General features: G+C 44.8%; 2 protein-coding genes across 2 annotated transcripts in view; one reads left to right on the plus strand and one right to left on the minus strand.

The window, feature by feature from the left end:
- The window catches only part of LOC143274979 (uncharacterized), a 1,626-nt gene extending 452 nt beyond the window's left edge, over window positions 1-1,174 (plus strand). Inside the window, exon 2 of the mRNA XM_076579009.1 lies at window positions 129-1,174. Within this exon, the coding sequence (XP_076435124.1) occupies window positions 129-935 (807 nt within the window). The 3' untranslated portion in view covers window positions 936-1,174. The remainder of the gene's footprint in view (window positions 1-128) is intronic.
- A 13,979-nt stretch (window positions 1,175-15,153) lies between these two features.
- LOC143275082 (sodium-dependent dopamine transporter-like) overlaps window positions 15,154-22,500 on the minus strand; it is a 39,624-nt gene continuing 32,277 nt past the window's right edge. The window contains exons 9-13 of the mRNA XM_076579149.1: window positions 21,381-21,509; window positions 20,901-21,000; window positions 19,131-19,231; window positions 17,242-17,409; window positions 15,154-15,258 (exon numbers count right to left, since the gene is read on the minus strand). Of these exons, the coding sequence (XP_076435264.1) occupies window positions 15,154-15,258; window positions 17,242-17,409; window positions 19,131-19,231; window positions 20,901-21,000; window positions 21,381-21,509 (603 nt within the window). The remainder of the gene's footprint in view (window positions 15,259-17,241; window positions 17,410-19,130; window positions 19,232-20,900; window positions 21,001-21,380; window positions 21,510-22,500) is intronic.

A 22,500-nucleotide genomic window follows, 5' to 3' on the forward strand; every position in this document is an offset into this window, starting at 1 on the left:
CCCCAGGGAGAGCGCGCCGCTACACTACAGCGCCACCCTTTTTTTTTCTTTTTTTTCCCTGCGTGCAGTTTTATTTGTTTTTCCTGTCGATTATTATTATCATTATCATCATCATCATTCTACCGCAGGTCACCTCTCAGAGTGCCTTGCTGCCCTTCCAACCAGCAGCGACAACAACAACAACAACAGCCGCCGCCTCGCTTCTCCTCATCCTCTTTGTGACGTCATGGACCTCTGACGTCACCAACGCCGCCGCCGATTACCTGTGCGGCCTGTCCCCGGAGGAGGAGGAGCAGCTGCGGTCCGTCACCCGACAGCTGCTGAACGCCACCATCACCAGGGCCGACCACCACGACACAGGCGGCGCTGCAGTCGGGAGGAACAGGAAGAGGAGGAGGAGGAGCGTGAGGAGGAGATCTCTCCCGGAGGAGGAGGAGGATTCCGGTGAGGTGGATCGCAGCGTGTGCCACTTCAACCCCTACCACAACCAGCAACAGCAGCAGTCGATTTCGGGAATTCCCGCAACAGTTCCCATCAACCAGCTCTCTTCCTGTCCCTGGCATTACGAAGAGCTACCCACCACCACCACCCAGCCGTCGGGTCCGGGTACGGGTAGCAGCAGCAGCAGCAGCAGCAGCAGCAGCAGCTACCCGGGTGTGCTGCTGCAGGCTCGGCTGACGTGCGGGGCCCACTGCCTCATGACGGCACCCGACGGCCGGAGCAGGGTACCCGGATCCTACCCGTGTCTTCCGGTCACGCGCACCGTGTCCGTGCTGCACTGCACGAGCTCCGCTAATACTGCAGCAGCTGATGGAGATGGGGATGGGGTGGTGGGTGGTGGTAGTGGTAGTGGTGGTGGTGGAGGGGAACGGTGCTGCCGCTCTGAGCTGAAGGCGGTGACGGTGGCGTTCACTTGTGCCTTCCCTTCCCTTTAGAGGATCAGGGGGAGCGAGAGGGGGCAAGGTGGCAGAGAGGTTAAAGACACTTACCTGCCAATACAGCAGTGTCCGTGAGGGTTTTTGCTGGATTCCAATCCGTCCCGGTTCTCAGTTTCAGTTTCAGTAGCTCAAGGAGGCGTCACTGCGTTCGGACAAATCCATATACGCTACACCACATCTGCCAAGCAGATGCCTGACCAGCAGCGTAACCTAACGCGCTTAGTCAGGCCTTGAGAAAAAATAAAATAAAATAAAATAACATAAAAATAAAATGAAATAATAATAATAGAAAAATACATAAAAAAAGAACTACGACTAATAATAATAATATGTATAAGGCGCAAAAACTTGATGAAGTCAACTATAGGCGTACAAAAAAACAAAAAAAAAAAAAAAAAAAAAAAAAATATATATATATATATATATATAATTATATATATATATATATATATATATGTAACTATATAAATAATAATAATATAATCAAAAATTCTGTAGAAGAAATCCACTCCTAATAGGTGCAAATATTATAATATGCATGCACTCAAGACCTGACTAAGCGTTGTGCTGCTGGTCAGGCATCTGGCTTGCAGATGTGGTGTAGCGTGTATGGATTTGTCCTAACTCAGGGATGCCACCTTTAGAAACTTAAAACTTGCATTCCCCTCTGAACGGGACGGTTTGGATGGATTCAGTGTGCGTACGTGCGTGTGTGTGTGTGTGTGTGTGTGTGAGAGAGAGAGAGAGAGAGAGAGAGAGAGAGAGAGAGAGAGAGAGTCTTCATGCCAACAAAATGATCTTATATATATATATATATATATATATATATATATATATATAACTGTTCGTAATCCATGTTTTGTTTTAAAAGTGTGCGGTGAGGTTTTATTTATTTATTTATTTATTTTTGTTTGTTCACACACTCATCAATTCATTTCTTATGTTTTCTTTCAGTTTTTAAAGAAATACGATTATAAAACCCAGCATTATAATGTGTAAAACTGAACAGCTGTCAAAACGAATAAACTAGCAGAAGTAAATCAACTGTACGAGGAAACAATAACAGTATTTTGTATGCCTTGTTTTTTTTGTTGGTCTTCTTCTTCGATGGACCAGCTGAAAGCAGTTAACGTGCTTATCTGAATGGATTTCTATGTGCTTGTGTGTGTGTGTGTGTGTGTGTGTGTGTGTGTGTGTGTGTGTGTGTGTGTGAGAGAGAGAGAGAGAGAGAGAGAGAGAGAGAGAGTCTTAATGCCAACCAAATTATCTTTTATATATATATATATATATATATATATATATATATATATATATATATATATATATATATATATATATATACGTAATCCACGTTCTGTTTTAAAAGTGTGCGGTGAGGTTTTATTTATTTGTTTATCTATTTATTTTTGTTTGTTCACACACTCATCAATTCATTCCTTATGTTTTCTTTCAGTTTTTAAAGAAATACGATTATAAAACTCAGCATCATAATGGGTAAAAACTGAACAACTGTCAAAACGAATAAGCTAGCAGAAATAAATCAACTGTACGAGGAAACAATATTTTGTGTCTTGTTTTTTTGTTGGTCTTCTTCGACGGACCAGCTGAAAGCAGTTGACGTGCTTATCTGAATGGATTTCTATGTGCTGTGTGTGTGTGTGTGTGTGTGTGTGTGTGTGTGTGTGTGTGTGTGTGTGTGTGTGTGTGAGCGTGTGTGTGTGTGTGTTTTACTGGGATCACATTTTGGGTTGCTGTACATGTGGGTACATTGTACAGAGATGTTACCACGTTTCCATGCGGCCGTTTGCACTTCCTGTTTAACGAAAAGGAGAAACTATTTTCCTGGGTGGGGGTCTATGGTAGGGTGGGTGGGTGTGGAGGGTAGGGGATGCAGCGTACAGTCCTTGGAGTATGTCTTTTTTTTTTCTTTTTTCTTTTTTGTTGACAAGTTTCTTATCCCGTCTTCATCGAAAAAATAAAATTCTCTTATATTCCTTCCCCTTTCTAAACAAGAATTAAGAGTTTCCTTGCTTTCTTCTTGAGAAATGATTACTCTTTGCTGCTTTTTCCGATATATATATATATATATTTTTTTTTAATCTCACACACACACACACACACACACACACACACACACACACACACACACACACACAGAGTCACATTCGATTCTTTGCCTTAAGTTTTTTGTTGTTGTTTTTTGTTGTTGTTGTTGTTGTTTTTTGCTGTTTTTATTTCTTTTTTTTCTGATGTCATCAATGACAATGCCAGTTATAGGCCTAGTTGTTTCTCTCTGTCTCTCTACCCTCCTTACTCCCCCCCACTCCCTCCCCCCACCCCCCTATCCACCCCCGCACCATCCCCCCCTCTCTCTCTCTCTTGGGAACTCACTCACTCTCTTTTCGTTTGATTCTCCCACATATGCATAATTCATTGTTTCTCTCATTTACGGACATTTGAATTAGATAAGAGAGTGATTTCTATTGACTGTGTGTGGCCCTGGAAGTGGGTGTTTTCTGTTTTTGTTTTTTTGGAAACGAATAAAGTTTTCCTTTGGACTATTTTCGTTTTTGTTTGTTTCCTGTTCTTTTTCTTTCCTTTTTTTTTTCTTCTTCGTTTTGTTTCGCAGTTTGTACTGTACAGAACTCGATACCGAAAGACCATGGATTGGGAGTAGAGTTTTCAAGTGTGTGTGTGTGTGTGTGTGTGTGTGTGTGTGTGTACGTGTGTGTGTGTGTGTGTGTGTGTGTGTGTGTGTGTGTGCGTCTTGTTGTCTCCTGTTGCCATGTGTCGATGCCCTGTAATCTGAAGAAAAAAAAATCCATCTTCTTTCTTCTTTCAGTTACACGACCAACATCAACTTGCCCATGATTCAGCTAAAGAGATAGAATATCACACTTCTTGCGTGGACACTCTTCCACAGGCATGAACTACACACACACACACACACACACACACACACACACACACACACACATCAGGAGACAACAGGGCACACACACACACATCAGGAGACAACAGGGCACACACACACACACACACACACACACACACACACACACACACAAGGAGCACACCGATTTTGAACAACATCAACACAGTTTACTGACATCATCAATACAGCCTTGGGGACACAAAGATCAGTACAAAATCTACCTAGGAGGCACTAATACATACATATCTAAAAACCACCTCACAACAGTTGTTGAATTCGTCAGGCTTTCAAATACCACAGGCCTTTCGGTCGATCGCCAAACGTTCAAGAGACAATACAACAACAAAAGGCAATTTCCACAATTTTTTCCCCTCCAGACGGAATGAGGTAGTGTACACACCAAGGCGTGGATATTCACTCCGTCAGTCAAAGAGAAGAGCGGAAGGGAAGAAATGTGGATATTGCCAAACAAAACCAAGCCGTCTGAGAATCAACACACCATTTGAACATCACAGCCGTTTTCAGAGCTTGAACCTTAGCGCGTGAATTTCGCACCGATTCAGAATCAACTGTACAATTCTTACAAACAGTTTGTACAGACTCTAAAGGCGTGAACAACACTGAGACTTTTTTTTATTATTTTTTTAAACCGTTCTAAACGGCACATCCAGACTACAGAAAAAGACAAAACAAGGACATTATCTACAAACTACCGCTTCATGTAACGCATATACACTACTCTTCAACATACAAGAACAAGGACCACCAGTTGTCTGTTAACAGTTGACCCTTTTTTCTCTCAACAACCCCCCCCCCCCCCCCCCCACGCACCCCACCCCCCCACCTCCCCCACCCCTGACAAAACGCCGTGCATTTCCAGCAATCCCAGTCCTGTGCCAGTAACTCCAACAGCTGTCCTGGGGCACTATTCAAGACAAAAATTCATTTTGCCTTCAGGCAAGTTATCTTTGACTGGTTGGGACCCACGGGTACAGTTTACCTTGAAGGATAAGTTACCTTCGTGTTCAAGACACACGCAGTTCGCTCAGACAGCTAACCCATCGTTTTTTTGTTTTTTTTTGTTAATCCCTAGACTCCCCATCTGTGCATGTTCTCAGTTTCACTTCTCATCGCACCACAGCTCGGAACATTGTCGAGAGAGTTTGCAAAACACGTACTATCCGTAAAGCACGCCTGTTTTCCCTTTAAAAAAAAAGAAAGAAAAAATGCTGCAAAAGGATCCTCCATATTTACCTCTGCTTCGTGGGCAGTCACCCTTGGCAGGTAGTAAGGGTAAATTGCCTTCGGGTTTGTAGACACGCAGGTAGACTCTTGTTCATGAATACTGGATATGCTTTCCCTCCGGCAGTTTGCCTTGCCTCAGGCAGATTACCCACAGGTGCACATTTACCCTCAGGCACGATGTTCTCTTGAATACAGCCCCTGGTGTACAGCCTGTCCTCTTCATGTCCACCTCCAGGTCACAGTACCAGGTTTTTCTTACCCACTCTCCCTTCCTTCTTCCCCTGCTGGTTCCAGGGGAGGGCCTGCCTTGTGGCTCTGGATGCAGGCTTGCGGAGCGCGTGGCAAATCCATCCACAGCGTCTTGTGGAGGAGCTCTTCTTTCTCTCAAGCCCATGACCATGGTCCAGCAATTGTCCACAAATGGCGTGTAGAGATACCACAACTGTACTCTACAGGACACGTACAAGGTTATCCTCATTCGTGAACGATTCTCAGCCACGTATTAAGAAAGCACAAAGAAAGAACCGAGCCCCCCACCGCCCCCCTCCCTCCCCCCCGCTCCCCCCAAAAAATCGTGACGAACAGAAGAGAATGACCACGGTGATAAGAAGAAAGATGATGATGCGGGGAAAATCGTGAATTCCAGTGGAGAGAGAAAAAAATGAAATCTTTGAAGGGGTTCGGTTCGGGATTTCTTTCCCACCCCTTTCCCCTCCTTCTCACAGAAACTGCAGTCTGACAGAAAGACACCACGCCAGACTGAAATCTCCACTCACTCTCCCGTACCCCCTCCCCCCCTCCATCCACCCCACCCCCCTTACACACATACCAATTTTCTCCGTTGCTTCGTTTTTTCTTCTCCTCGAATTCTTCTTCGTTTTCCGCCATATTCCGGTTATCTTCAGTCACAGATAAATACCGCCACCATAAACGGTACATCTTAAATCGCGTGTAGCATTGTCAGTCTTTCAGTCTGAAAACATTAGGGTTTCCTTTCATGCCCCCCCTCCCCCAATCTCCACCCCCCCACCCACCCCACTCCCTGCCCTTCCAAACCTGGTACTGATTTCGATACATCTTATGATCCACGATATTTGCTGTTATTTTATTCTCTCTTTTTTTTCAACATTACTTTTATCCTTATGAAGTAGCGATGTTACCACAAGCAGTTCTGACGCAACGCAAGTAGGAGGAGTGATGGGGCTGGAGAGAAAAGGAAACGTCCTAGAACTTATCTAAAAAGGCTGTCGAATAACAACATCGTTGCTCGTTCTAGTTAACCAACTTCAGGAGGAAGGTGGTAGAATGGGTAAGACGCTCAGCTGCCAATGCAGAGAGTCCGTGAGGTTCTAAGTTCGAATCCCGCTCTCGCCCTTTCTCCCAAATTTGACTGAAAAATCAAACTGAGCGTCTTGTCTTTTGGATGAGATGATTAACCGAGGTCGCTTGTGTAGCACGCACTTGGCGCACTGAAAAAGAATCCATGGCAACGAGAATGTTGTCTTCTGGCAAAATGATGTAAAAAGAAATCAATTCTGATAGGTACACAAATATATAAGCACACAAATATACAAGCATGCACTCAAGGCCTGACAAGCGTGTTGGGTTACGCTGCTGTCAGGCATCAGCCTAGCAGATGTGGTGCAGCGTATATGGATTTGTCTGAACGCAGTGACACCTCCTTTAGAGAGCGAAACTGAAAAACTGAAAACTCTGGTTAACTTAATTTGCCTGCAACGATGAAGGTAGTGTAAATGAAGCAAACAAAGACACAAACAAAGAACGCTTTGTGATGCCCGAATCTGCACACGTTTGTGAGCCTTGTGAAAGAAACAAAGACACGTAATCTTTTGTGAATGAAAGAAAGACACGTTGTCTTGAGACACGCTATCTTCTGCGAAGGAAAGAAAGACACGCTATCTTCTGTGAATGAAAGAAAGACACGCTATCTTTTGTGAATAAAACAAGAGCAGGATGTCTTTTTGCAAATGAAAAAAAAAAAGACACGCTGTCTTCTGTAAGTGAAAGAAAGACACGCTATCATCTGCTAATGAAAGAAAGGCAGGGTATCTTTTGTGAATGAAAACGGAGTATGGCTGCCTACATGGCGGAGCAAAAAACGGTCATGCACGTAAAAGCCCACTCGTGTACTTACGAATGAACGTGGGAGTTGCAGCCCATGAACGCAGAAGAAGAAGAACTCCTGTGGGCGGAACATTACAGGCATTGTTACACTGCAGCCCGACATCCCTCCAGCTTTCCACCCTTCTGTATTCCTCACCAGAGTATCAGAATGCATGCATGTCAAAAACACAAAACAAATCAAACCATGTCGCTTCCGGCCCAGCCCAACACCTAACAAAATGGCCACGGTTTCAGGGCCGACCACCCGTCATGTCAGTTCTTAAAACCTGACCAGACCAGCTAAAGAGAAAACGAACTTATAGTGTTTAACTCACTCAGTACGGCCAGTCCTCTCTTCTCCTCTACACAGACCCCTCGGATGTCCAGTGGGTGTCTGAATGACCCAACCTTTAGCTTCCGTCGTCAGAATTGTGGTATTCTTTGTGAACATTCACGTCTTCAGTATAAGAGCCTTCCGCTTGCAATATTTTGATGATGGTAATTGGGGTGAAACGCTGTTAACGTCGTCTCTTTCGCCGTTCGTATGGAAAGATGGAAAGAATTAAAAGTTTGATTCATTAAAACAACTTCAAAATCACGAATTCACTCACTCACGTCTCACTGAAGCCATGTAAAAATAAACTCAAACCATGTCAAGACATTGAAAAAGAGTTAAAAACAACAACAACAACAAACAACAACGACAACAACAACATCAAAACGATCATATCAAAAACGTACTTCTAAGACAACTTCGCATTCAAATTAAAGTTAAAAACATTGATTTCCCCCAGAGAAAAATGGAAATGGGTGTTGTGCAAAAACAAACAAGCAAACAAAAAAACATTCACATTCATGTCATGACCTAAACCCTACTTAGCAAAATATGTCCAAAAATATCCCCAAAGTAAACTCGAATCTCGCTGGCGCAGAAAAACACAACTCAACAAGATTGTCAAATAAACAGATAAAACTGGGATATGTCGGCTTGAAAACGTTAAAATAAATGTCTACACATACCGGAACCAAAAAGACAAATGACGAAGGGAAAAAAACAAAGAACAACAACAACAACAACAACAACAACAACAAAACAAAAACATAAGAGCAATAGAAAAGAAGGAGTATGAACATCACTAGCACACAATATCCGAATGTCAGTTGTTCTGTGAAACACGTTCAGTTCATATAAGTACGTAAACAAAAAACAACAGTTCTTATAAGTACGTAAACAAAAAAGAAAAAGACGTAAACAAAATAAAAAGACAAACAAACCAGTAGTCTATAAAAAAAAAAAAAAAAAATCCAAAAAACAAAACACAAAACACTGGACGATTCCAGACTTAACAACATACCATCAATAATTTCTGCATCAGACATGCATTACCTGTACATCACAGAACATCAGTGGATTCTGTATCATTTGAATATACGTTAACTATACATCACAGACCACTGATAAATTCTGCATCAAATATATGTTACCTATACATCACAGATCAACCACACACAACAGTTATATCTACTACCAGCAAGTATTGCTCTTGAAAATTGATGTGGACCAGAAAGAAGTAGGAGGTGTGTGTGTGTGTGTGTGTGTGTGTGTGTGTGTGTGTGTGTGTGTGTGTGTGTGTGAAACAGACACAGCCACAGGAACAGAGGCTTGGCAGGTCTCAACAGACACACAGACACGCACATACAGACACAGACACAGACACACACAGACACAGACACATACAGACACAGACACAGACACACACACACACACACATACACACGCGCGCGCGCGCGTATCATAATTTACAGACCACCTGAAACACACACCATTATATACAGACTACCCGAAACTGTATCCGAAAGAAAAAAAAAACAAAAAAAAAAACAAAAAAAAAAACATGCGTATGAGCGTCGAGAACAAGATAGAAACCTCAGTTCTTGCGCATCGAGCTACCCGCATTCTATGACGAACGATGATCATTCGGGTGAGTCAATTATATCGAATACCGCCGACGGCCAGGAAGGCGCGTTATAATTGCCTACCAAACCTAACCTTAACATGACCAACGCCTCGATCACACCACTGTCCATGGAAAAGACCACAGCCACGAACAACTTGACCTCGTGGGCGAAATGCCAATAGGTTGTTATTAGACCCACCCATACGACCCTAACATTCGTAGTTGGGAAAACTAGCTCCTTCAAAGAGCTCTGTCTTAAACGATGCTTTCGATCAGAACACCAAAGACAGAACAAAACAAAACAAATACAACTATAACAAACAACAACAACAACAACAAAAAGTGAATTTTTTTACGAGATGCTCTGTGATTGGTCGAACAGAGTTAAACGTGCTATGTGATTGGCTTATAGAGAGCCGTCGGGGGAATAGCGTTTTCCGGAACATGTTGACCCGATGTTGACGGCGCAATAGCCGAGTGGTTTAAGCGTTGGAGTTTCAATCTGAGAGTCCCGGGTTCGAATCACGGTAACGGCGCCTGGTGGGTAAAGGGTGGAGATTTTTACGATCTCCCAGGTCAACATATGTGCAGACCTGCTAGTGCCTGAACCTCCTTCGTGTGTACGCAGAAAATCAAATACGCACGTTAAAGATCCTGTAACCCATGTCAGTGTTCGGTGGGTTATGGAGACACGAAAATACCCAGCATGCATGAACCACGACAGAGTCATCGGCAAGTCGATGTTGGTCGTGAAACGGAAAGAAGAAGAAGAAGATCATCGGGAGGGGTGGGGGGGGGGGGGGGGGGGAATAGCCACTGCGTTCTACGACTAAGTGCATGCTGTCCAAGCTCTCTGACGGTCACTCACTGACCACGTCAGGGTGGTCAACGGTGGTTTAAACACGTACTGCCAAAGACTGCCCGCACTATTGCTGGATGACGAGCGTGCGCGAATTTCACTCTTTTTTTTTAACCTGTGTGTGTGTGTGTGTGTGTGTGTGTGTGTGTGTGTGTGTGTGTGTGTGTGTAAATACAAAAATATTTATTCAGTTTTAAAGGCCATTAGACCCATATGAACAAAGGGGTAGACAATAGCAACCATGGGACATTCCGGGTGATCTGGTATTCAAGCACGCACAATACATATAAGTATGCTTTTTGCAAAATTGTTGGAAGTGACACTACAGTTATACAGATCTGATCTTTAGGCATTCGTTAATGTAAATTCCTATTTTGATGATGCTAGTATCCGACAGGTTTGAACAGAGCAACTGGACTTTAATATTTGAAGGGAATCTGTAATAATAGAGGGGAATATATATTTCTTTTACGTAATGATTCATAAATAACCAAGCGCTCTGCTTGCTTCAAAAACTGCTTCACACACGGGCTATAGCAGACGCCGTTTTCACAACTAACTTGTTGGCCTCATCGGCTCGCGCAGAATGTGTGACGCCATTCGCGGTTTGATGCAAAGCCCATTCTAAACCTATTCCCTAATCATCTATTAAATCAAGTCTCTATATCGTTCACTGCAATATTATATTTGTTGTGCTTACACTTTTGTACCATCCCCCTATATACTACTCGGGTACACGGCTACACATATCTTCAACAGACAAGCAAAATAATGACATACGTCTTCAATTTCGTGTCTGTCACACTGGTCACAGAATGGGTTCAATAATGGTTACCCAAAGCGAGAAATGCCATTCAATGGTAATTTGTTGCACCGTAAAAGGCAAAGTAGATGACGATATTCATAAGACATAAAAAAGACCAACGTAATTTGCCATACAAATCTCGGAATGAAGGTTCAGATAATCTGAATGGGAAACGAGTGAGTCATGCCAGTTCTGACGATATGAATCACAAAGACGAGATTTGAATGTATTGATGAACTGTGAAATGTCACCAACATTTTGCATTTCCCACACATGGCCAAATCCTTGTGAACATGAAATGGATCTAACACGACTCACCCAGTTTCTTCTGCCTGCAAAGTCATGTTGGAGCAGCATCAAATAGTACTGTGTGTGCGTGTGTTTGAGAGAGAGAGAGAGTGGGGTGGAGGGGGGTGGGGGGGTGCTCATGTGTCTGTCTCTCTGTCTGTCTGTCCGTCTGGGTGTGAAATTAAAAATTTCAAACATTATCTTCGAGCTCAAGAAGTATTTTCTGAAGCTCGAAGATCACGTTTAAACGTTTTGATTTGATCTGATAAATCTCTGACAGCAAAACCACAACTACGTTTTTGTATTTGTATTTCTTTTTATCATAACAGATTTCTCTGTGTGAAATTCGGGCTGCTTTCCCCAGAGAGAGCGCGTCGCTATACTGAGAGCGCCACCCTTTTTTTTTTTCCCCTTGCGTGCTGTTTTATTTGTTTTTCCTATCGAAGTGGAGTTTTCTACAGAATTTTGCCAAGAACAACCCTTTTGTTGCCGTGAGTTCTTTTTCGTGCGCTAAGTACATGATGCACACGGGACCTCGGTTTATCGTCTCATTCGAATGACTAGCGTCCAGACCACCACCCAAGGTCTAGTGGAGGGGGAGAAAATATCGGCGGGTGAGACGTGATTCGAACCAGCGTGCTCAGATTCTCTCGCTTCCTAAGCGGACGCGTTACCTCTAGGCCATCACTCCACTTTGTCAATATATTCCATTAAAAAAAAAGGCAACCGTCTAAGGCGTAGCACTGATAAAAGATCATCACACGTACACCCGCTTATCTGTTCTGTGATAACATTGACACGTTGAGTAGCTATACCGACGGTATTACGCACGCTCGGTGAAACCAGTCCTGAAATCATTAACTCTATCATAACCGATCCTGGTCAGTGGCTGATATGGCAGACCCACCTGGAAAGCATATATACTCCATAAAAACAACAACAACAACAAAAACACACACACAAAAACAACAACAAAACAACAGCAACAACAACAACAACAAAAAAGACACATAAGAGATCTGTTTGAATGATACTTGTTTGATACGACAGATTTGAAGATGTAAATATGTCCTGTACACTGCTAATCTGAAGACTAAGTCCTTTTTTTTCTTTTTTCTTTTTTTTTTAAATTTATTTTATTTTATAACAAATCGATCCAGTTTGGGTATTGCCGCGTATACTATACACGTATGCCAGACAGTTAGATATGACAGGCTGGAGTAAAAAACAAACAAACACACACACAAAAACAACAACAACAACTCCTACTGTCCAAACCAGCCTCGGACTAGAGGTCGACACACACAAAGGATTTAGCCACCGCGTGCACGATCAAAATTAAACACACACACACACACACACACCACCACCACCACCACCACTACTACCACCCACCCAAAACAACAATAAACAAACGAAACACCCACACACAATAACAGCCGTTACCAATACAATGTTACTTTCCCAGCTAACACATGTACACATTCATCCCACTGACACCACACACACACACACACACACACACACACACCGGAAACACACACACACACACACACACACACACACACACACCGGACACATCAACAGTAGTGGACACGGTCACATCATTATTGCTGAAGGTACCCGACGGATCACGTGATCGCTGAGGCCGTGGCACGTGACAGCCACGCGGGACGTTTCCCTGGAACTCTCTACCTTGACACAACAAACCTCACTCAATGGGCATAAAGAGGGAAGGGGGTGGAGGGTAGGGGGACCGGTGTGGGGGCTTGAGGATATGCAACTCATCGGCTACCTCGATACTCGATATCTGATTCAATTTACCCCCCTTGTGATCAGAAGAAAGTGACCAACATTTCCTGGTAACGGCTTCTCTGCAAGTTCTGGAGAATGCCTCCAATGTAACAGAAAAGTAACTGCAGCCGCTACTCCATCCAGCCAACCGCGATGGCCATTCTAGGCTGCAGTCGACAAAAAGTGATGTCCGCTGTGAATATCAAGTTGTCATAAAAGTGGTGTTATTTCAATTAATGTGGTGACAGTTGTCCCAAACGTTGTGCTATTTCAATATGATGACAGCTGTCCCAAAGTGGTGTCAAGTTGTCACAAACTGGTGTTACTTCACTTACATCAAGCTGTCCCAAAGTGGTGAAATTTCACTGATATCAAGCTGTCACAAAGTGGTGTTTTTTCACTGATATCAAGCTGTCTCAAAGTGGTGTTACTTCACTGATATCAAACTGTCCCAAAGTGGTGAAATTTCACTGATATCAAGCTGTCACAAAGTGGTGTTATTTCACTCATATCAAGCTGTCACAAAGTGGTGTTATTTCACTCATATCAAGCTGTCACAAACTGGTGTTATTTCACTCATATCAAGCTGTCATAAAGTGGTGTTATTTCACTCATATCAAGCTGTCTCAAAGTGATGTTGTTTCACTGATATCAAGCTGTCTCAAAGTGGTGTTATTTCACTGATATCAAGCTGTCACAAAGTGATGTTATTTTACTGATATCAAGCTGTCTCAAAGTGGTGTTATTTCACTCATGTCAAGCTGTCACAAAGTGATGTTATTTCACTGATATCAAGCTGTCCCAAAGTGATGTTGTTTCACTGATACATAGCTGTTCCAAAATGGTGTGTTTTCACAGATATCAAGTTGTCACAAAGTGGTGTTATTTCACTCATATCAAGTTGTCCCAAAGTTGTGTTATTTCACTGATATCAAGCTGTCACAAAGTGGTGTTATTTCACTGATATCAAGCTGTCACAAAGTGGTGTTACGTCACTGATATCAAGCTGTCTCAAAGTGGTGTTACTTCACTGATATCAAGCTGTCTCAAAGTGGTGTTACGTCACTGATATCAAGCTGTCACAAACTGGTGTTACGTCACTGATATCAAGCTGTCACAAAGTGGTGTTATTTCACTGATATCAAGCTGTCACAAAGTGGTGTTATTTCACTGATATCAAGCTGTGACAAAATGGTGTTATTTCACTGATATCAAGCTGTCACAAAGTGGTGTTATTTCACTGATATCAAGCTGTGACAAAATGGTGTTATTTCACTGATATCAAGCTGTCACAAAGTGGTGTTATTTCACTGATATCAAGCTGTCACAAAGTGGTGTTATTTCACTGATATCAAGCTGTCACAAAATGGTGTTATTTCGCTAATAGATAGCTGTCCCAAAGTGGTGTTAGTTCATATATATCAAGCTGTCCCAAGGTGGTGATATTTCGCTAATGTATAGCTGTCCCAAAACAGTGTTATTTCACTTAAGTGACGACAGCTGTCGCAAAGTGGTGTTATTTCATTGATGTGATGACAGTTGTTCCACTTGTTGCAGTTATTTCACTAATATCAAGCTGTCCCAAAGTGGTGTTGTTTCCTCAATGCGATGAGTTCCAGTACCAGCCGTACTTTTAAGTCACTGTGCTCCGCAAAGTTTTTCTTTTTCCATCCACCCCGTAACTAAGTCACATCCACGTTGATCGATGTCTTCAGAAGTCTCCGCGAAGGTTGCGTTCAGCTTATTCTACACCTACAGACTTTTTATTGCAAGCGATGTTTGTTTAGGTTTCAGTTTCAAAGGAGGGTGAAACGTGTAACAGTGATGTGCATGAAGCCAGTAAAAGCTCAGCCTCCCCCCCCACCCCCACACCCCCCCGCCCCCACAGGGCCAGGGGAGATAATAAAAAGAAAAGAAAAGAAAAGAAGAGGAAAAACCACCAGAGAGAATCAACTGAATGAAGGGTGTGTGTGTGTCCACCAAGAAGAAGTCACAGTCACCTCTCTGGTCACACTCCACACAGCGTGCGGTCACTCAGAACTGCCCCTGTCAGGGGAGCGGGGGGTGGGGGTGGGGGTGAGATGGACGTCAGGAAATAAAGTGATATGCAGGACGAGTGGGGGTGGGGTGGTGGTGGTGGTAGGGGGGCTGGGGGGGGGGGTGTGGAGAGAGCGAGAAAAGAGAGAGCACGTGCGTCATGTGCCTGTTCAGACGTACGCTCCTTGACCCCCTCCGTTCAAACGGACTGTGTGTCGAGCGTTGTGTATCTTCAGTTCTCGACGGTTGCGGGGCTCTATCAGGTGGCAGAGACGCTGAAACATAGCACAGACATTTTATGGACTACTACTACAACAACAACAACAACTACAGCAACAACTATTACTACTACTGCTGCTGCTATAAATTACAAAGCGCCTTTCCATGCAAAACATGTTCAGTTCCGCTGCACAATGTACAAAATCGACGTTTAAAAAATGCACACCACAAAACACCACACCACTATATCACCACTATTTCACATCACGAAACATCACACCACTCCACACCATTCAACACTACACATGACATCACGCTTCACAGATCCACACACACGATATAACATCACACCATACATCACACTACACCACATAACATCTCACCTCATCTCACCACACCACACCACCCCACCGCAAACCACACCACACAGCATCACACAATACCGCACCAAACACCACCACACCACACCAAACCACCCCACCCCAACCACACCACACAACACCACACCACTCCACACCACACCACACCACGCCACACAACACAACACAACACAACACAACACCACTCAACTCCACACCACACCACACAACACCACACCACACAACACCACACCACACCGCACCAAACACCACACCACACCACACCACTCCACACCATACCACACCACACCACACCACGCCACACAACACAACACAACACCACTCAACTCCACTCCACACCACACCGCACCAAACACCACACCACACCACACCACAACACAATACAACACTCAATACAGCACCACATAAAACCACATAACACCACACCACACCGCACCGCACCGCGCCACACAACACCCCACCCCACCACACCACACAACACCACTCCACACCACACCACACCACACCACACCACACCACACCACACCACACCACACCACGCCACGCCACACCACACCACACCACACCACACCACACCACATCACCACACCACACAACACCACCAGCACACCACACCACACCACGCCACGCCACACCACACCACACCACACCACACCACACCACATCACCACACCACACAACACCACCAGCACACCACACCACACCACGCCACGCCACACCACACCACACCACACCACACCACATCACCACACCACACAACACCACCAGCACACCACACCACACCACAGCAGTCATCAGTACCTTGGAGAGGGACCCTTTAGCCATCAGCAGGGAATACAGGGCGAACCCCGAGACACCACACCACACCACACCACACCACACCACCACACCACACCTCACCACACCACACCACACCACTCCACACCACACCACAACATACCACACCACACCACACCACTCCACACCACACCACAATACACCGCACCGCACCGCACCACACCACACCACACCACACCACACCACACCACACCAGTCATCAGTACCTTGGACAGGGACCCTTTAGCCATCAGCAGGGAATACAGGGCGAACCCCGAGACACCACACCACACCACACCACACCACACCACCACACCACACCACAACATACCACACCACACCACACCACTCCACACCACACCACAATACACCACACCACACCACACCACACCACACACCACACAACACCACTCCACACCACACCACAATACACCACACCACACCACAACATACCACACCACACCACACCACACCACACCACACCACACCACACCGCACCGCACCGCACCACACCACACCACACCACACCACACCACACCACACCACACCAGTCATCAGTACCTTGGAGAGGGACCCTTTAGCCATCAGCAGGGAATACAGGGCGAACCCGGAGACACCACACCAGACCACACCGCACCACACCACACCACACCACACCACACCACTCCACACCACACCACACCACACCACACCACACCACAGCAGTCATCAGTACCTTGGAGAGGGACCCTTTAGCCATCAGCAGGGAATACAGGGCGAATCCCGAGACACCACACCACACCACACCACCACACCACACCACACCACCACCACACCACACCACACCACAGCAGTCATCAGTACCTTGGAGAGGGACCCTTTAGCCATCAGCAGGGAATACAGGGCGAACCCCGGGATGCAGAGGATGGAGGAGAGGGCGATGGCCCAGCCGATCACCCCGGCACCCACCGGGTACGTGTACGTGTCGTAGGTCAGTGGGGTGTAGTTGACCAGGCCAAACACGATGATGAACTGGTTGTGGGGTGATGGCGGTGGTGGTGGTGGTTGGGGGGGGGGGGGGGGAGTGAGGGGGAAGCAGACACAAGACATAGTCAGTGCGTTATGATAGGCAGGGGTGGAAATGAAATGAAAATGATAATGAAAATGATTGTTTATTCAGAAGACCATCCGCCCATTCTGAAGGGACTTGTATACAGCCGGTTTGCATTAACTTAGCTTGGAGTTAAGAATGCTCCTAAGTGAATGGAATTTACCGTGGAGTTAGGAACGTTCTTAAGCGATAAGCAAACTCAGCGCTGCTAAGTTCACTCATGTAACCCACCCCTGAACAAGTAAGCTACAATCGTAAACCACCGAGGCAACGATGTGTTTGTTCTGTATTGTCCATGTGTTCTGCGTGGCTTGTTCAGGATTAAAGAGGCTATGCCAGTCTTGAATAAAAGCTAATTTGTGTTTGCACATTTCTTCTGTCTTTGCTGCTGTGTGCAGATGTCAAATGATCGGTATAAGGACAGGCCTGGCGCTTCCTTTTTGGGGAAGTGTCTGGGTTTGTTCCAATGTACCTTTTATTTACCTGTGTGCTAGCTGAATCGGTAGCGTAAGCAGCACTGACTTGAAGTCGTGTACCTTGTGAATGGAGAGAGTTACCACTCTTTACTATTTGTTTATCATTTCATCTCCTGGCCTCATTATTTGTTAATTTACAATCGTAATCATACAAAGAAACAAAAAAACACCTCTCATCAAACAGTACATTACTAACTATAAGCACCGCGCGTCTTTTTAACGCTTTAAAAACGTACGGTAATGAATTCCACACTATATCTTTGTCGGATGATGAAAAAGAAAAAAAAAAAAGTACCCAACCGAACTGCACTTGGAACACCGCTTTCTTGGAATAGATTCTTCTCTAATATCACTACATAATTATGCAGGACACAGAAACACAAGTTGTAACTCATTCTCTTCAGCCGAATTACACAATGCGGAGCAGGACTTTTCCTGCATCTTAAATGAATGCTTACATATTGATGAAACTGCGAACAAGCAGAGGATGAGGAGGTTGGAGTGTTTTATGTGAGAGAAAAAGAACTGACCTTTTTCTGTTAAAAAAAAAATATATATATTATGTCTCTTTGTACGGCTTGATTGTGGGTTATACTTTTACCATTTTGTGTACGTAAAGTTCTATTTTACTAATGTGTTTTGGTACTAACGCACGCTGTCTTGTAACCCAGAATACCGATTTTTTTTTTTATGAGGACATTAAAGTGATTTGATTGATTGATACTACTACTGCTACAACTACAAACTGATATACAGAGCGCTTTTCCGTGTAAAACATATTCAACTGCGCTGAGCTGTAAAATGTAAAAATACACACACACACACACAACTACCTTTGCCACTTGAACACATTATAATCCACCTAAAATAGTTCTCCCCTGGATAAAAACTACAGAAAACACACACACACACACAACTATTCTTGCCATTTGAATACAAATAATCCGCCTCAAATAGTTCTCCCTTGAACAAAAATTACAGAAAACTCTCTCTCTCTCTCTCTCTCTCTCTGTTTATCTAGCACACACACACACACACACACTTTCTCATTCTCTCTCTATTTATCTAACACACACACACACACACACACACCCCTCAACCCACTCCTACCCCATCCCCCACCCCCTCCAGTCCCCCCCCCACCCCCCCACATACCCCTCACCTACCATCAGAAAGACCGGAGCCACAAACTTCCAGCACAGCATCCAGTAACGGCCTGGTTTACGACCCAACATGGCCTCCAGGTCCTCAGAGAAGCGAGGCAACCCTGAAGTTCATCACATGCTCACTGAATGAACACATTGCATACATATGGAGTGATGGCCTAGAGGTAACGCGTCCGCCTAGGAAGCGAGAGAATATGAGCGCGCTGGTACGAACCCCTCCACTAGACCTTGAGTGGTGGTCTGGACATTAGTCAATCGGATGAGACGATAAACCGAGGTCCCGTGCGCAGCGTGCACTTAGCGCACGTAAAGGAACCTACGGCAACAAAAGGGTTGTTCCTAGCAAAATTCTGTAGAAAAATCCACTGCTGTAGGAAAAAACAAATAAAACTGCACGCAGGAAAAAAAAAAAAATGTAGCGACGCGCTCTCCCCGGGTAGAGCAGCCCGAATTTCACGCAGAGAATTCCGTTGTGATAAAAAGAAATACAAATACAAATACAAAATATGTGTGAAATGACCGCCTGTATGATAGTCGTGTCTGACTTCATATGACCATCAGAACAACAGAGAAGGCAACTGCTGTTCCAACTGTCTTTTGTGAAGGACTATGATTCTCAAACGAGGAGTATTTGCCTCACTGAATACATTACATACATATGTGTGAAATGGTCGCCTGTATGAATGTCAGTCGTGTCCGACTATGACCATCAGAACACCTAATGACCTAATGGAGTCTCTCGTCGGACCGACGGACGAGTAGGCAGGCAGGCTTATCTGTCGGAGTGTGTCCTCATATGGGAGAAGAGGCCGATTCTGGATGCGCAGCACTTCCCACAGGTGTTGCAAGGGAAAACGTCTCCAGAAGTTGAGCCCTGCTTCCTTCGCTCACGCTTCTCCTTAATGGCCAGCGTTCTCTTGTTTTCAAACGTCTTTATGCCACTAGAGCACAGCATCCTCCAGCGAGAGCGGTCAAGGGCATCAGTTTCCCAGGAAGCGATTTCTATGTCACAGGCTTTGAGGTTTGTCTTCAAGGTGTCCTTGAAGCGCTTGCAGGGTCTTCCAAGTTCGCGGTGGCCTTCCTTCAGCTGGCTATACAAGCTGTCCAGAACAGCAGAGGAGGCAACTGCTGTCCAGACTATCTGGGCTAGAACTTGATTACAGTGGAGAATGTCCTGCCCAAGTTACATCCCCACTCTTTCGGCCAAGACGGTTTTTGGACAATCGACTTTGGGATGGTTGGTTCCCAAAGGCCAACTAGCCCCCAAGGCTGCAGCACTGAGAGCCAGTCCTAGTTTGAGAGTGATAGTCCTTCACAAAAGACTAAGCTGCAACTGACTTCCCATTGCAATGGGGAAACAATCATTGATCGTACAGCTGTCACTTTGCTGTTGGCCCAAGTTGTTAGCTTTTTTTCTTTTTTTTTTCTCAAGGCCTGACTAAGCGCGTTGGGTTACGCTGCTGGTCAGGTATCTGCTTGGCAGATGTGGTGTAGCGTATATGGATTTGTCTGAACGCAGTGACGCCTCCTTGAGCTACTGAAACTGTTAGCTTTTGCCAATCTGTGATATAATCTGAGCGTTGCCTGAATGGATACATTACATACATATGTGTGAAATGGTCGCCTGGATAAATACATTACATAGATATGTGTGAAATGGTCGCCTAGTGGTAAGAAATGAATAAATAGATAGATAAAGAAAGACAGGAAGAAAGAAAGAAAAGACAAAAAAGAAATAAAGAAATTAACATTTTGACCCAGTTCACTTACCATAGGCCCAGGAGACTGCTATGGTTTCAAAGAAGACGGCAAAGAGAATGGAGTAGCCTGCAGCAAAACGGTCCAGCAGGTTCACCACGTACAGTCCACCCTGAAAAAACAAAAGGCAAATTAAATTGCACACACACACACACACACACACACACACACACACATTTTTAAACAGTCCAGTTGGGTTGTTGTTATGACTTTTTTTTATGCAGCAAGAAATCTTGTAACCTTTTCGCTGTTAATGTTTGACTTTTTCAAATCTTTGTTAAATCGTCCAGTTGGGTTCTTGTTATACCCTTCTTCTTTTTCAGAAATCATTATCATTTCTTTTCTTTTTTTATTTACGCCTATATCTGCTAGGCAGATGCATGACACAGAGAGAGAGAGAGAGAGAGAGAGAGAGAGAGAGAGAGAGAGTGTGTGTGTGTGTGTGTGTACAGACAAGGATGTAGTCTGTGGCCGAGTGGTTGTGACACTGACCTCCGCACAGCTGGCCAGCCCCACGAAGAAGTAGAGGACGAAGAGAGCCAGCACGAACAGCTCGCGGTGCCGTCGGAGGACGGGAAACTCATCAGACAGCGCCGTGATGATGGCCTCCGACCCCCCGAACTGAAACAGACAACCCACGTGATCAGACCACGTGATGGACGGAAGAGAGATTTGTTGTTGTTTTTGTTGTTGTTTTTTGTTGTTTGGTCAAACAGCGAAGTTTCTTCCAAGAACTGAAATATGGCCGCCGCATGTATGACTACTAATAATTATGTCTATATGATTGGAAAGCATCTATATCTATATAACTGGAGAGCGTCTATCTAACTTTAACTCTCTCTCTCTCTGTCTGTCTTTTCTTTTCTTTCCCTGTCCTATCATCTTCTCCGTTTCATTGGCATTACTTCCACGCCGCTCATTTCGAGTCCCCCATACACAGCCACACCCGGGTTCGTCTGTCGCAGTCCCAGTGTCGGCAGTCCGCATGGTACCATCAACGTAAGGTCGGCAGGAGGCCACACACCAGAGGAGACCCTGCACTGCTGCTGACTCACTTAAGTGGTGTTTAGTAGTGGCTGTTTAGATTTAACGTACTTGGGACACAACCTTTAATTCTACGTGTATGACCGTTTTTACCCCGCCATGTAGGCAGTCATACTCCGTTTTCCGGTGTGTGCATGCTGGGTATGTTCTTGTTTCCGTAACCCACCGAACGCAGACACGGATCACAGGATCTTTAACGTGCGTATTTGATCTTCTTCTCGCAAATACACACGAAGGGGGTTCAGGCACAAACATGTCTGCACCTATGTTGACCTGGGAGATCGTAAAAATCTCCACCCTTTACCCACCAGGCGCCGTTACCGAGATTCGATCCCAGGACCCTCAGATTGAAAGTCCAACGCTTTAACCACTCGGCTATTGCGCCCGTCGGACAATGACGAGTGACCCAGATTTCACACCGCAGATCGAAGACGATACAAAAACCTAACGGCACAAAACAAACAACCGATTTCAGTTCAGTTGTGACGTAATTAAAGGATTCTCAAACCCAGATGCTCTTGCAGCATTGATCTGCAAAAAATCGAAGAATCCAGCTGATCGATTTCTC

Source organism: Babylonia areolata, chromosome 29 (assembly GCF_041734735.1).
Source record: "Babylonia areolata isolate BAREFJ2019XMU chromosome 29, ASM4173473v1, whole genome shotgun sequence".
In the NCBI taxonomy this organism is placed as follows: domain Eukaryota; kingdom Metazoa; phylum Mollusca; class Gastropoda; order Neogastropoda; family Buccinidae; genus Babylonia; species Babylonia areolata.